At 37.7% G+C, this 17,482-nt stretch overlaps 1 protein-coding gene and 1 long non-coding RNA gene across 2 annotated transcripts in view; one reads left to right on the plus strand and one right to left on the minus strand.

Annotated features, from left to right (window-relative positions):
* The window catches only part of LOC126487845 (uncharacterized), a 182,091-nt gene that overhangs the window by 155,841 nt on the left and 8,768 nt on the right, over positions 1-17,482 (plus strand). The gene's annotated exons all lie outside the window — the stretch shown is intronic.
* Positions 1-17,482, minus strand: part of Adamts19 (ADAM metallopeptidase with thrombospondin type 1 motif 19) — a 175,119-nt gene that overhangs the window by 81,945 nt on the left and 75,692 nt on the right. Inside the window, exons 8-10 of the mRNA XM_050120872.1 lie at positions 14,106-14,211; positions 5,623-5,763; positions 3,334-3,484 (exon numbers count right to left, since the gene is read on the minus strand). Coding sequence (XP_049976829.1) covers positions 3,334-3,484; positions 5,623-5,763; positions 14,106-14,211 — 398 coding nt within the window. The remainder of the gene's footprint in view (positions 1-3,333; positions 3,485-5,622; positions 5,764-14,105; positions 14,212-17,482) is intronic.

The following is a 17,482-nucleotide window of genomic DNA, read 5'->3' on the forward strand; positions in this document are numbered from 1 at the left end:
AGATTTCGTAGAACATGTAAACACAAATACGCTGATGTGGGATTCCCTTTTGTATGCTGTGAATACTGTTGGTGAATAAAGGACTGCTTTGAGCCCATAGCAAAGCAAGGCAGAAAGAGCTGGGGGGGGGGGGGAACTAAACTGAATGCTGGGAGAAAGAAGGGCAGAGTCAGAGAGACACCATGTAGCCCCGCCGGAGACAGATGTCAGAACTTTTACCTGTGTACCACGTGGCAATACACAGATTAATAGAAATGAGTTAAATTAATATGTAAGACTTAACCAATAAGAAGCTAGAGCTAATGGGCCAAACAGTGATTTAATTCATACAATTTCTGTGTGATTGTTTCAGGGCTGGGCAGCTAGGAACCAACAAGTGTCCCCTCCTTGCAATAATACACAACTCAGCGATATTAATTGTTTAATCTTTGAAGTGAAAACAATTCATTTCAAACACAAAATATGACTTTGGGTATTCATTTGAAATAAACTTTTGATAGGCATACACAGACACACTGTGTTATATATTTAAAGGGGTAAGAGAAGCTAACTGTCCATGTATAACTATCATAAACTTTTTTTCTTATCACAAATGGTTTGATTAAAATGTTCTCAGATTTTTGTCAAAATAATTGATATGAAGTCATATATATCTAAGTAATAATCCACCCTTTGTCATGTAACTCCATGTTTTTAAATGGATTTCCCCTAAAACATAATCTTAGTGGCTCAACATATTGTTGTAAATATAGCCCATGTGTGGAATAGTGTTTAGAAAAAAAACTCTTCAGTCACACTGTATGTTAGAATACTAAGACCAAAAGAGTTAAAATGTATTGCCTTCTTATGAAGAACAGATCTCACACCCAAGCATATCATTTTAAGAGCTTGGACTCTCAGCTCATACAAACTCTATAGAAAAGGGTGAGTGGTCACACTTCTAAATGCTTCATTTGGTGGATGCCAACACTAAACTGGAATTTTAAAAACAAGTAATATTAGCAGTTGTTATATTTAATTTTATATTTAAATGCAGGCTGAAGAGAGCAATCAGTCAAAATCCTACTGCACAATCGTCAAGGTTTTTTTCTGTATTAAAATTAGAGAATTGAATAACGCAGTCAGGCCCAGAAATTGCTTCAATGTCTTGTGTTTTATTCACATAAAACATGAATATTAACATTCTTTTTACAATTTATTTTCATCTATTTAAAACATTCATTTTTTTGTATGGACTGGGGCACTTGAATGCATGTGGGAGTTGGTTCTTCTCCTTCCGCGAGTGGGTGCTGGGGATTGAGCTCAGTTTGCAGTTTTCACACTTTAAACGGGAATTATAATATACTCAGTGAGGTAAAAGAAATGCGTATGACAGGCTATAGATGCAGACAAAAGTGGACTCAATGAAAACCCACTTTCAAATGAAAATAATGGGAAGTAAATAAGAATGTGATAGGGTTAAGCACAAAACAGATTATAGGGAGAATATTCAGAAGACCTGAAAATACGTGAAGTAGGATTGTTGAATGTGAATGAATGAATGAGAATATTAAAAAGCATAAAAATGCTTAGGAAACATGTGAGGCCATCCTACTTGGGTCATCAGGAGGGGAGAAGGCAGAAGTGGAGGGACAGAGATGTTTTCAGTGGAATGATGAATAAACACCTCTCACCAAATTTCACGAAATACTTGAATATGCAGGAAGCACAGGCACAAAAGACAAGGAAACACCACAGAAAAGGTGAGAGAGCGAATGCCAGCCGAGCGTTATTTATGGTGAAAAATAATTCGGTGTAAAAAGGCATTTTCACATGAAGGAAAATATACCATGAGCAAAATCCAAATTAAAGAAATCTACATGAGAAAGGAAACTAAAGGGTAGAGATTCTCTTTATACGTAATGCAGAACAGCAAGTAGGGCAACAACAACAACAAAAAAAAAGAGTACAGTTTAATCATTGTTTAAACGGCACACAGATGTTTAAGGAGAATTGACAACACCGTTTTGTGGTTTACAATGCGCACGGATTAGCATATGTGATGGACTACAGCACAAACCCGAATGCACACAAGTGACTGCATACTGCATGTTACTATAACCCAAGAAGAAAAGTGCCACATTTAATCTAGGTAGATTAAGTGCTATATTTTCAACCCTAGAGTTGAGTTTGGCAAACCACTGGGTACAGGCCAACTCTCTTTGACAATAAAGCTGCACTGTGCTGCTCCCAGGGTCATTCACATAGATGCTGTCTGTGGTTGGCTTCAAGGAGCACAGAAGGTATACTGAAGATGATTCCAGTGCTCTGGTTTCTTATTAAAATCATGTGATCTGAAGCCTAGACCCGGGTCAGATCAGACCTTTCAACAAGAAGAGGTCTCACTGTGAAGGCTAAAAATGTAATAGGTTAAGTAGTTTTTCTTCTTTTTTCTTTTTCTTTATTTGTATGTATACACAATTTGAAAAGGAAAAGAGGAACATTTCTGGATACTTAAAAATTCACACAATTTATTTGAGCAATGTTTAATTTAAAATAGGTCGCTATTATAATACTAAGAAAAAATTCATTTTTTAAAAAAAATCTTTTGAGTCATTAAATATTCAAAGATAAAAAAAAAAACACCTGTAGCAATCCAAGTGAGTTTGTGATGAATAGGAATAGCAATGTAAACAAAGCAAACAGAAGGTGCAGAAGTAGAAGAAGGTTTTCCTGGGGACAGTGATGGTTCAGTTTAAAGACTCCCTCCCAAAATGATGTTTTCTAAGAAATAACGTTTAACCCTTTGTGTTTAAGGACAGATGACTCTTCTACCACAACGACATATCCATACATTGTTTTGCTGCATTTTACCCAGTTGACAATTACAAAAGCTTAAAATTTAAAACAGACGCATTATTCTGGCAGAACATAATTAGTTGCCTGATTTTGGTGCACTTTTGGATGTAGTGAGTGCTGGGTCTTTCTTTTCTCTCTGACTTAGCCCCTTGTCTTTATCAACTCTTATTTACTGTCCATGTCTGGGTGCTTTTACTTTCAAAGTGCAAAGAACACAGGAGTTTCAGTGTGAGAAGGACAAAGGCCATAGTCTCTACTTGAAATGGGATGGGTCAGAAACAGGGCAGGAAGACAGGCAAGGGTCCTGTGGCCTTCAGGTAAGTGCGGACTTGGTTGGGATTTCCCAGATGCACTATTTTTTTTTCCTCAGGGATTTCTTTTGAGGAGTGCCACGATTTGGAGCAACATATATTTAATGAAGGTCATCTCCTCCACCTGTGCGTGTTTCTAAACAATGCATGTGAGCGATGGAAGATAATTGCCCATGCCTCTTACCTGCATCTCTTGACAAAATGAAGCCAAAGGACCGAAGAGGATTTGACACTGTTCATCTGCAGTGTACGCCATTCCTGGCAGGTTTGAGGGAACCAGCACAGAGCTGAGGCTCTGTGGACTTGTCTGCAGCAAGCAGCTACTGGCCTTTGACCTGTCAACAGGCAGATACATTAAATATTTCATTTTAATGAAAAAGGCATTATGATTATCTAGTCAGAAGAAACAGCTTCATAATAAAATTAAATGTCTACTTAGCATTCCTGCCATTGAATGGTGGGGGAAGAATTCTGCATTTGAGATTGCTTTATTTATAACCAGTTATGGCAATCCTAATAGTAACAATGTTACTCAAGTTAAGAGAGTATTTCGATTAAAAAGACTGTCCATAGGAGTCAGTTCCGCTGGTTTAAATCTGCTGGGATGTCACATGATTGTATACATTTATAAGCTATATAAGCTCATACTCTAAGAGCAACTTGTCCAAAGCATCATATGGTGTCGATCCTATTTGGGGATTTAAAGAAATCATTTTCTAATGAATATTAATAGTCAGGAGATGCCTGTAATTGACATTGTGATACAGCTTTGGTATGACATTTAATTTTAGTATAGTCCTGACATATGAAAGACAGCCATACATATCTTGCTTGTTCTAAAACAAGCTAAGTAGGGTATACTGATAAAACTGTTGATGCTGTTTTAAAGGTATTAATACTCCGAATGTCATCCTGAGTTGGCATGACAAAGAGCAAGCACAGAATCTACTGCACAAATTTTAGAACAGAGATACAGGTATACAATAGATAGTATGTATTTCAAATAAGAATTTTACTCTTTGGAAGTTTTAGACCTGCACACAATTTATATTGCTCATATTCATCCACCAACTACCTTTTCCCAAATGCTCCTATTTTCCCCCAGAGTAGTTGAAACACAGTCCAAGTACTAGATTTAAGTAATTCTGTGTACTTGGTTATGGATGGGTGTGTTCCACCTTATCGACTTTACATGATCCAACCTTTGGGCAGCTTCATGGAAAAGGAGGGAAGAGTAAGTAATTGGTGAGAGCTGTGAAGGGTTGAGTTCTGGTCATGATATGGCTGTTGCATTAATCAAATCGCAGCTATAGGGTTTCCTACATAAGACCCGCATAAGATCATAATTCCATGGACAGGGGAGAAGCAGACATACCAGCAGTGGAACTATAGACAACTGATGTTACTGAGGGAGAAAAAGTTACTCTCCTTTGGGGACTTAGCCACTGATAGGTTGCTCATGACCCAGAGGATGACCACACACCCCAGCACATATGAACAAATCCAAATAAACCTTATATTTTACCATCCCCTAGTAGCTAATAGGTAAAGTAAAATCATCTATCTAAAGAATATGGACAAATGAATAGATTTCATATTTGTGGTGATGTGACAAGATAGGTATGTATGGATTCCTCTTTTAGATTTCTGAAAAGCTGAAACATCTGTTACTGCTTCAGTACGACCTCTTCTTTTTACCTGATCCTTTGTCAAAGGCATAAACAAAGTACAAGCACTCTCAGACAAAAACAAGAACAGCAGCAATATTTTTCATTTCTGTTTGTGGCTAGACAGGAGCTAACTGTTACTTTTGACAGAGCTGTAAAAGACTGAAGGTGTCCTATGGACCACAGAGGCTAGAAGTGGTTCTTATTGGAAAAAAAGTGTTCACAACCTAGAAGTACCACAAAAGAAAAGGGGAGGTTCATTTAAGGCAGTGGTTCTCAACCTAGAAGTTACATATCAAATATCTTGAATATCAGATATTTACATTATGATTCATAACAGTAGCAAAATTACAGTTATGAAGTAGCAATGAAATAATTTTAGGGTCGGGGTCACCATGACCTGAGGAACTGTATTAAAGGGTCACAGCATTAGCAAGTTTGAGAACCATGCATGTAAGGAATTCCATGTGTTAACGGTGTGTTGCATGATGCTCAATGAGCCTGTTCCTTCTAACATTGAAGAGGCCACCACTTCCAGTGACAGATTTCCATGATTACAGCAATTTTCTCCCTTTCAAATCATCTTGCTCATCATTTAATCTGAGAAATATGAGAACGAAAAACAGATAAGTTAAACAATGTGTTCTAGTTCATACCATGAGTCAAGAGAAGAGCCAGGCAGAATCAAATGCTCTCTTTCTCCTGTGCTGTTGACTTTCTGCTTTGTCATAATGCCTTTACTGGTTGGCAGTCAGCAGGAACAAAAAAACAATCACAATAAAAAAAGTAATCCATGTCACTAGTACCTGAGAAATCTTTCCAAATCTTCCTTGCTACACCTGGACCATGAAACATCACCCAGATTTTGTCCTTTGATCCATTCACCAGACATGATATGAAGACCATCAGCGCATGACGGGTGGTCGTTGTCATGATTGATGCCCATGCTGATTTAGAATATAATTGGAAGAGAAAAGACTCGAATTAAACAAATATTTTTAGCTTTTATTACAACAGTGGTATTCCAATTAAAATATCACATGGGAAAATTTGTTTAGAAGAAATTAGTTTAAAAACAAGATTGGATTTCAAATTATAATTATTTTTTTTAAATTCTATCATCCAGGTTTAAAATAAATAATGTAATTTGATTAAGGCCATTTCCCAAACATATTTTCAAGATGCATGCTGAAGTACATATAAGAAATTGATATGTACATATATTTTGAATTATTTATATGAATCAAAAAACAGAAAAATTTCATTCAACCTCATTGGATTCTTGCCTTTGCCTGAAGTACTTTATTCTTTTAAAACATGAATTACTTCTTATCCAAACAAAATCAAACTAAACTACTAACTTCATGGAATGTTTTCTTCATCTGCTTCACGACTTCATTTTCTTCCACGCACCTCAAATAACAAAAATATCTCTTGGAAAATTGCTTGGTCATCATTATCTTTTCTATTGAATTATAAATCTGTTGATTTAGGTAGAGATCTTACTATGAAAATTTGACTTAACTCCAAATAAATACTTTAGGACCATCTTCAATTAAACTCAACTGAAGTTTTCCTCTTTAAAATGTAGAGCACTAAATGATGTTTACTAGCCTCTATCACATCTGTTTGCATATTGCCTCATCTTGCCACAGGATTTTGTGAAGATTAATGTTCAATATCCTCTAAGTTGTATTATATATTTTTCAATTGTAGTTATTTTCAAAAGTGTTGAGCACAAGGACTTTTCAGGATCCCTAAATGTCTGACATCCAGATGTCACACTCTAACTCAAGTAGAATCTCTTCTTTGTAAGAACAAAATTCTTACAATGTCTGATAAATTCTCAAACTCGGAATTTTAATATAACAACTCATGAATAAGGGCTAATATTGAAAAGGTGAAAAGAGAAAGGTTTGTTTAATATACGCCACATTTCCAACAATGGCATGATGGTGTGACATGCTATTTCATCTCTCTTTGTTCTAAATACAAAATAAAATATTTTAAATGAAAATTTCCAAGAACAGTTACATTGTAGTTTAAAACACTAAGTTAGAAATATTATCAAAGTGGTTCCATGTGATTACAATTAGACTTGTTCTAAAACCAAGTTAAAAAATATAAATTATATAAATTAAATATTTAAATAAAATTTATTATGACAATAACTTTTGAAAGGAGCATCTGACTTGGAAGTAATAAATGCCATCTGTGTTCTGCAAGAATAAAAAGCACACTAACTTAGATATGATAATTTTGTTTAAAAATGTACTATCAAATGTAACTTTTTACTTTAAGAACAAAAAAAAAATCACTCACTAGTGAATAATGTTTCCAGTTTTCATAAACGTCTTTGAATTGGGTCTGGATCAATACATATTAATGGCATGATTGGCAAAATATGGGAAGAGAAAATGTTTTCAAAGTTTGATGACCAGAAGAAAAATTAAGACGCTGTATATAAAACAGCTCTTTTGACAGAGAAAGATGGAGTAGGTACATGGGTTAGAATGACTTTTCTCTATCTTGCCCCATTTATAAGAAAAGAGCAAACTGGAAACTAGTAACAAAATAACTGTGAACATTAAAGACACTTTCCTACCCCTTGTTGTAAAGACCACATGGGGCTGTTGACAATGGTTTGTAAAGAGACCCCATAGAGGCCACTTTACACTGAGGAAGTGAATCAGAGAAATTTTACTGCTTAGTCTCCTTGACAAAAGATACAGAGATCCAGGTGCTGTGTTGTGTTTGCTTTATTTGCTCAAAGTGTGGGCTTAAGACTCACCAAGAAAAATCACCAGAGCAAGAATTACTTTGCTTAGCTATTGACTATAAACAAGATGGGTGTATAGGGAGGTGGAGCATATCTGAGAGATGTGTGAGGGGGGAAACCAGGATCAAAATCTATTTATGAAAACCTTTTTAAATAAAAAAATAAAACAAGCCCCTCTAAACTCGGCACAACCTCACATAGTACTCAGGATGCCTGACTGCACCTCTAATGGCTCGCTTCTGATGCAGTTCCTGGAACTATCACTGTTTCATCTCCCTGGCGAATTCTGTTCATAGCATGCTCACTGGACACTCATTTAGTTAACAGCCCCTGACTGACCGTGTGGAATACGATCAATCCTTCCAGCCTGCTGAAGCCGTCTTTAGACTCATGCTCAAATGTTGGCATTTTACAAACGCAACAATAAAACTTCTTAAGTAATGCAACCATTTGGGACACTTAACTTCCAAGACTTAACAATTTGTCCATTTCCAAAGGAGTGACGTGATTTTCTCAGTGAAGAAGAGGGCAGCTTCTAATTCTGATGACCATTTCTCCTCCGGGGAGCCTGACTATCACATGAGAACTCAGCTTTAGCCATAGAAAGAGCTGACGATGGAAATATTGTTTATTGATCATTAACGTTTCCTGTATGAATCACATCAGAACAGATTCTCAAAAAAAAAAAATGGGGAGAAGGCTATTCTGCAGCACATCTGGGGTCATCAGCTACGGGCTGATTCTTCAGCTATGCAATGAAATAATTGTTAATCTTTATCTGTGCTGGTCAACTTATTAGTCATTTGCAATGATATCATTTAATCTTCATAAGAGCCCCATAACGTTTCCATTAGAATGTCTTCTATTCTACATATGAGGACAGTCTGAGGTCAAGGCAGGACATATAACTTAGATGCAGATCCTCTTCCGTCCAGTGCTCAACCCAGCCGACTTCGGAACCCCCACAAACTGGGGCTTCTCTCTCTGGATCAAATTCCATTGTAGCAGATGATCTGTGTTCTGTTTTGGTTTTGTTATGCCTCCCCTGTTTTTAATAGACTCACATCTCTCTATATATACAGTTCTATAACCATGTTGTGTACACCGTGTGGAAAACAGTTTCAAAGTAAGGCACTACTGACACCTCTCCGCGGGTGTGCCACTGAACTACATTTTAATAATCTCGTTTTAAATTCATTTTGACAAAAAGCCTTGGGCAAATAAACTCTCCACTAACATTGGACATGGTTGTCAAGTCAACTGAAAAAATATTTTTATCTTATAAAACTTCTCAACTTGTTTAAAAGTCCCTGCCAGGAAGTTTTTGTGATATCCTGCGGAAAGCTGGAGACTGGCTTGGATCTTGAAGATGGTCCTTTCTGATGTTGGAAGAGCTGCAGAACACATGCACTCACTCCCATTTTAGGAGAAATTTGGAAAGGATTCGGTTTGTAAACAGTAATATTTTAAAAGAGAAGAGTTTTTCTCTAACTCATGAGGCAGAGGGAGGAGGGAGAGACAAATAGTAGTAAAGAACTTTTTAAACGCAATGGGGGAAATATATTATTTTTAAATTTTTAATCTTCCTTAAAATACTATTGTGTGTATGTGTGTGCGCGCGCGTAAATGAAGTTAAGCCACATAGTGTAATAATTCTTTCCCACAAAACCACAGATTACAGCAAGCACAGTGAAAGGCATGGGAACTTCCTTTCCAGTTGTTAGTCAGGAGAGTCGAGGAGACTCCAAAACAATATAGTCTTTCAGGTCAGTTTCCACTCCGCAATTGTACTTGGTTGTCTCCCTTGAAGACAGACCCTCTTGCAGAAGACACCATATACTTGAAGGAATCGGGCAGAAACTAACCTGGAAGACTCTTTCACAATAAGTTGCTCTGTTTCAGAAGGTGTTATTGCAAGTTGTCAAGAGAGAAAAGGAACCAAAGAATCTTACTCAGCTGTAGGGACTGACAACCACAATGTGACCCGCGTGGGAAGATATCCCCAAGAGTGCGGTAGTGGCACTTATATCTTAGGGGCAACAAACAGTTGTGCGATTGTACTTAAGGCACAGTAAATGGGAGGAAACTCATGCCTGGCACTGGAAACTTAACCAACTACATCTATCAGGAGAGGTCACAAAACCTAGAGAAGCCCAGCTACTACCATTTTTTTTCCCTAAAGCAATAAAATTCCTAACTTTACTTTCTGTACTTAAACACATATCTAAATGTAGCTTTAATCCCTCGTCTTAAAAGCACTTGCAGCAGGTGGAGGATACCTCAGGAAGACACAATATCAAAATGCAGAGAAGTGACTCCATGGTGCTTAGACTCAACTGGTGGATCTACAATGTAACCCTATACCTAAGGCTCAGGGCACAGCATGGGAAAGGGTTGGGAAGAGTGTGTTAAAAGCCAAGGACCAGGAGACATTCTGTGAGATAGTGTCTTCAAGACTTGACAAGGTAGCTGCACCCATGAAATTTCGACAGTATCTTTGCCTGAACAAGATCCTCATAAGAGTGTCAGTTGAAATGGCGATTTAGATGGGGAAAATAAGGCAAGGCCCATCCCAAGGGGAAAAGCTACAGAAAATCAGTGACTAATGAGAGAAGGACAGTCAAGTTCCTTCAAGGACGAACCACCAGACCATCCAATTCCAAGGCTCCGGCTTAACACATACACATGCAATAAACACCAAATGGACTCAGCATAAGAATAATTGAAGGACAGGTCATGATCTTGAGAAGAGACCATAGGAAGAATCGCAGAGAGAAAGGCGGAAATAATGCAATTACAATTTTCATGTATGAAAACATTCCATTTAAAAGGGGATCTTCTGGTGACTGTTAATGTTTTTCATGATGTAATATTTTCTCTCGAAGCTGTATATTATGGCAAAAAATAATAAAAGAAGTAAGTGATGACCATGCCTAACTGGAAGTAAACTGGTTTCCATAAAATAGCATTTGATTTTATTCAAAATGCATGAATATGTTTGACTTGATGTAATTACACTGCTGTGCCCTCATGGAAAATCGTTATGAGGAACTAAAAGATAGCTTTCAATCATTCATTTATTTTATTTTTTTAATCATTTAATTCACTTTCATTTGCAAAAATACCCATGAAACAAGTATCTCCAGTCCAAAAGCCAAAAAAAAAAAAAAAAAAAAAAAAAAAAAAAAACCCACAGGGGATGAAAGAAAAAAGAAAAATACAGGCATAAGAGGTTTCCTTAAACTTTCCCCACACTTCTGCGAGCCTTCCTACCAGGGTTGCACACACTTGATAGGCTCAAACTATGCACGGGTCATGTAGGAGATGGCAGCAAAGATATCATGGAAACCAAGTTCTACCATCACTAAGTTTACTCTCCACTAGGGCTAGAGAACTCCTGCTTACTTAGGACAGGTCCTGGGAGGTTTTTCTCTTAACCATCTCCTTCCTGCCTTCCCCCCATTGCTGCCACTACTGCCATCCGTGATGACAAGGGCTGATCCTATCCACCTCTGCACCATTAAGTCCCCAGCCCCCAGTGTAAAAATCTTTTCATTTTTCTCTCAACAAGAAGAGGTCCTGAAAATGTGACTTGCATCAGAGTGTCAGGGCTTGTTGATTGACATGAGGTTGGCTAGTACCTGGACTAACAGCAACTGAAAGACAACATTGATGGAAAGGGGTTAAGAAGCTTCACTTTAGTACATTTTCTGGATGATCTTTATTTACTCAAAGTTCTGAGAGCTAATGACACACTAGCTAAAACCTACTCTTACACCATTATTCAAACCATCTGTCAACTGACTTCAATTTAATCTTTGCCCGGAACAGTTAATTCTAGCCTAGCATGGGTCATTACTCTCTGGTAAAATGTTTTCCTATGCAAATCTTTATTTATGTTTCAGTTCAAATTTTAACCTTTCATTTTCTACAAAGGACTGTTCAATAAATAAAGGATCTCCCGGCCCATGTTTCTAGTGACCTTTTAACATCTGTGTCCTTAAAATATAGAGTATGCTACACATAATTAGAACTTCCTTTGATTTCTGGTGAACACTGAGAAATATCTGTACACTATTGCTGCCTAGAATTTGTTTAAAACTGCCGTTTAAAAATACCATTGAACATTTTTTTCTTTGAAATATTCAATTTCTTACCAAGTGAATAACTACTGTTTTATCAGCAGATACAGAATTATAGTAGTAAATGTACAAGGATGGAAAGAAAAGCAAAGATACAAAGTTTCTTCTAACCCTGAAACTGTGAGAGGATTGCATGCCTCTAAAAATCCGCCTCAAACTCACTCAATGAAGAACGTGCACCATTGGCCAAAGTATAAGTGGTAGAGAGAGGCATGTGACACATTTGCCGTAGAGGATTCTGGGTAATACAAAACAGGGACAGGAGACTGACCTGTGTCCACTACTAATTTCAGTAGAATAAGGGATACGAAGTATAAAAAAGTTTAATTTGAGAACCAATAGATTTCTAGGGGTTGAAATTTTATCTACCACAACCATTAGTTATTACAAATAAGGGTTTTGCTCTAAAAATCTTAAGAAATGATAGTTTTCAGTCTTAATTTATTCATTCAAAATTTTCGACAAATATTCATTGTACATAGTAATTGACTTCATAAAGACTGTTTCCTTCCAGTATATCATGTTACCTGACAATATCCATCCCCAACCCCCCTTACCCTCTACCCATTCCTTCCTGCCAATCTCCTACCCGTGTTCTCTTATAAACTCATGTCATAAAACATGCAGTACATTATTTTAAATCACAAATGAAAGAAAAATGTGATAATCATCTTTTCTGAATGGGGCTTGTGTCATTTAATCTAATAATCTCCAGTTTTACCCATCAAACAACACCTTTTCATTGCTTTATGGCCTGTCTGGTTATATTACAACTCATCTGGTTATACCATAGTTTTTAATTCATTAATTTACAAAAAGGTTAATAGGCAATAACCGTCAACATGGGATACTGCAGTGAAGATAAACAAGGCCTTCTTAACGATTATGTTTTTGGCAAGACTCGACTACGTTTCTACTGCTGATGCGACCAGCAAACTGTAAAACTTACATTCCCAATTCGGCCTGTTCCCACTCGACACCATATCTACTACACTAGCCTTCCCTGAAAACACACAAAGAGCTTTGATGTAACTTTCATCTTAAAGTAAACCAATATCAATGTTATGAGCGATTGACTGAAGGAAACCTTAGGGCCAGGACAACAGCTAATTTAGCGTAGAAATCCAGAAGAGTGTGACTTGCATTCAATGGCTTGGGATCAAATCCCTGCTCCAATAAACACCTCTTTTATAACTTTGAGGGGGTAAATAAAATTTCTGACGTCTTTTTGCTATAATATAGGAGTACAACGGCATTCAGTCACAAGATCCCGCCTCTGAGTACTTAGAAGTGTGTAAGTACTATTTACTGATTATGATCGCGATCAATGGCACTGGTACAATTACAAGTGCAGACCCTATGCCCGGCAGTCAATGGTCAACACAAAACAAACATAATGGCATTTTTGTTGGTTCTTTGTTTCTTGATGTTTTATCAAGTTTTTTTTTAAGTTTAACTTATAGTTTTCATTTGTGTATATATTATGGTTTCTGGTGTTGTGTTTTCATGGGATTCTTGCGTGTAGGAACATGAGTCTCTCTGTGTCTATATGTGCTTCACTTTTTCTTCGACTCTTTTTCTTCCGTTTTTGTTTGTTTTCTACCATTTTGTTTGTTTTTATTTGATCTATCTTTCTTAGTATTTCTAAATTTTATTACTATTTAGATACATGTTTGCTTTTTAATGAGAAAGAAAGGGGTGTGAATTTGGATGGGGGGAGATGTAGACGATTTGATAGGAGTTGAGGGAGGGGAAACCATAATCAGAATCTATTGCATGGAGAAAATTATTTTCAATAAAATAGAAAAGAAAAAGAACTATAGTTGTACTCATTCTGTGTGAATGAACTTGTGGAAGGTGCTTGTATTTGACAAACCATGCCCAGGATCGAGTTAGTGCTAACTGTATATTATTAATGTGTCTCGTTTCATTGCTTGCGTAAGCTGTGCAGATTAATACATTGAGTCTGTGCTGATAGTCACGGAGATTCTGCTATTCTGAAGTATTTTCCCGTGCCTGGTGTGATTTTTCTTGAGTACTTGTTGAAAACACGCATTAATTACTTCATAGCTTCATGGCTATCGCAATATTTCTTTGAAAATATGCTGAGATCAGCCATGCATCGTCCTGACGCGCTGTCTTGATGAGGGGGGCAGCAGTCTAATGGGGCTGTGTTCAAAGTGTCAGGAATGGTGACAGGGTGCGCAATGTGCTCTGAATTATTCCCTCCACTTCTTACACTGAGTTCTTCACCGTTTTCAAGAGCGTGGACTCCAAAGGAAATAATCAAAAACATACATGCATTGCCAATAACTCACATTATTCATCTATGGGCTAAATGTTCAAGGTGGTGATGACTTGTACTTACTTGTGACCCATTTCATGAGCAATTGTAAATGCAAGGTTCAGGCCATTGTCTTCAGCAATAATACACTTTCTCTTCTCACTACACATTCCATTCAAGTAAGCTATACCTAAAAGACATCAACATTATTAATCATATGTCAAATTTAAACTGAAAAAAAATCAATACATCACATGCATCAGAACAGAGAAAATCTGGACACTTTAATGGCTTTCATATTTCAAGTCGTGTATTCTTAGAATAGTACATTTTCCTCAAATATTAGGATGGTTACTGTTTATATTTCTTATTTTTCTGTCTGCGTGTGGCATGTAGGTATGCATGTGTGTGTGCATGTGCACCTGAATATGAAGGCCAGAGGACGGAGGTCAGAAGTCTTTTTCAATTGTTTCCCACCTTCACTTTTGAATTAGGATCTCTCGCCACGCTGGGGTGCATTGGTTCAGCTAAGCAGTATGGCTAACGAGCTCCAGGGATCTATCTATGGCCACATCCCTAGAGTTAGAGACACGGACTGCCTCTCCGCGATTTGCACATGGGAGCATGGTATCTGAACTCAGACCCTCATGCATTCACAGACAGAACTTAACGGTGCCTTCTTCCCACGCCCCTCTTTTTGCATTTTGTAGTTTTCTAACCTTAACGGAACGGTCCAAGATTTCAAATGTCATACTGAGATTTGTAAGTGGAATAATTCTAGGTTCCCAGTTGTGTGATTATTGCTGGAGGGTTCCCCCTCCCCTTAGTAGACGCAGCTTATTATGTCAAGGGACCTAATAATTTCAAGCTTTCTGAAATTCTTGCACACTGAAGGCAAAGAAGACACTACTGTCTGGTGCAGGCGTCCTGGATGAAAGAGAGGCAGTGCCTCTGAAGGGGAACAAAAGGCTGAAAAAAAAAATCCATTGAAGAAAATTTGCAAGTGAGTTAATTAAGTACTAAGGGCTACCCTAATATAAATGAGCGGAAGAACAAAAATGGATGTTCAGGGGACGTGGGAGAACATATCCCGGAGTAGCACTGATACAGATAATACTAATACTGATAATGGGGCAACTGGGGGCCAGGCAACCTGGTGACTGAAACCGAGAGGCTTTGCTTGTGCTCGGGTTCTGCTGATCAGCTGTGGAGAAAGAATACAGCCTATGTGTCAGCTGTACACTGTATGTGGAAGAAGGGAAAGATGTGTAGGAATCTCCGTGTGAGCAAAGAAACAAGGCAGAGGAGCCTGAAAATAATATGAAGAACAGGATAGAGTAAGAGGGAAAAATGTACTCATCCATAGAGAAAGGCGGGACTGCAGAGATTGCTCAATAGTCAAGAGCATTGGCTGCTCTTGCAGAGGACCTGCGAAGGCAGCAGTAGCTCCTGCTCATGGAGAAGATGCCCTCTCCGGACTCTGCAGACACTTGTGCTCGTCTACTCATAGCCTGCGCCCCCAACAGCGGCTACACACATACAAAAGTAGACGATGCCAAGGAAGAGGTGTGTGCCTTTTAAATCCAGCACCTGGGAAGCAGTGATACTCTATGAATTCCAGGCCAATCTGATCTAAGTATCCATTCCAGACCAGCCAAGGATACATATTAAATCCTGTACAGGGGCAGTGTGTGTAATTAAAATAAAATATTATGACTGTTACCAGAGAGTGGAATTGAGGGATTTAAATTGTCAGAGCTTTGTAAAATGTTAATGGTTCTATGCACGCACGTAGAAAGCCAGGGCATTAAAATGTCTCTGACATTTTAAGTCAAATAACTCCACAGAGTTTGTTGAATAAGAAATTTGACGTTAGCAACAAGACAAAAGGACAGCCTACAGAATGGGAAAAGATTTTCACCAACCCCACATGAGACAGAAGTCTGATCTACAAAATATACAAAGAATTTAAGAAACTGGTCATCAAAAGAAGAAATAATCCAATAAAAGTGGAGTACAGAACTAAACAGAGAACTCTCAACAGAGGAATCTAAAATGGCTGAAAGGCACTTAAGGAAATGCTCAACATTCTTAATCATCAGGGAAATGCAAATTAAAACAACTCTGAGATTCCATCTTACACCTGTAATGATGGCCAACATCAAAAACACTGATGACAACTTATGCTGCAGAGGTTGTGGGGAAAAGGGAACACTTCTGCATTGCTGGTGGGAGTGCAAGCCCCTTTGGATGTCAGTGTGGCGATTTCTCAGAAAATTAGGAAACAACCTGCCTCAAGACCCAGCAATAACACTTTTATGTATATATCCAAAGGATGCTCAATCGTGCCACAAGCACATGTGCTCAACTATGTTCATAGCAGCATTGTTTGACGTAGCCAGAACCTGGAAACAACCTAAATGCCCCTCGACTGAAGAATGGATAAGGGAAATGTGGTACATTTACACAATGGAGTACTACACAACAGAAAAAAAAAGCAACATCTTGAAATTTTCCAGCAAATGGATGGAGCTAGAAAACCTCATTTTAAGTGAGGTAACCCAGGCCCAGAAAGACAATTATCACATGTACTCACCCATAACTGGTTTTTAAACACAAAGCAAAGAAAACCAGCCTACAAATTACAATCCCAGAGAACCTAGACAACAATGAGGACCCTAAGAGAGACATACATGGATTTAATCTACTTGGGAAGTAGAAAAAGACAAGATCTCTTGAGTAAATTGGGACCTTGGGAGAGGGTTGAAGGGGAGGGAAGAGGCAGAGAGGGAAGCAGAGAAAAATGTAGAGCTCATTTTAAAAAAAAAAAAAGAAATTTGACATCAGAATGAACTTAGGAAAGCTTGAAGGACAATCAACCTCCACAGAAAATGTGGGGAGAATCAAGGCGAAACAAACCGTGCTGTGGTAAAGCACACTTGCTTCATCTATGAATGAAGAGTTGATAAACACAGTGGGAAAAACTGTGGTTTAAAGTCAAAGAGTGAGAGGAAATAGCCAGCACTGTCATATTCCTCTGCACCAGCATGTAACACAGCAGAGAAGAAAATGATTGCTTTGAGAGTCCTGGAGCACAGAAGTCTACAATCACAAGGGTATAGCAAATCATTGACTCACAGTGTGCTTACAAAAATATGCTGATTAATATTATTATATATACTATGAAGACATTTATAATATAAAATATATGTGCATAGGAAATGATAGAAAGTATTCAAGGGATGACTATATATTTACAAAGAGGTAAGATTGTGGGCATATTTTGAATCCATTACTTCCACATATTACAGGAAGAAGAAAATAACTAAATATGTGGTAACTCACTAGCAGCAGCTATACAAAGTGCTAAGGCTATGGGTGAATTTTCTCCCTGTTTCCAATTTCCCAAGTTCCTATGGTTATAGTGAGAACTTTAAAACTTTTAAGCACAGTAATCATCT

The sequence above is a fragment of the Alexandromys fortis genome, unplaced genomic scaffold (genome assembly GCF_014885135.2).
Source record: "Alexandromys fortis isolate MF-2015 unplaced genomic scaffold, M_Fortis_MF-2015_v1.1 scaffold_181, whole genome shotgun sequence".
Classification (NCBI taxonomy): Eukaryota; Metazoa; Chordata; class Mammalia; order Rodentia; family Cricetidae; genus Alexandromys; species Alexandromys fortis.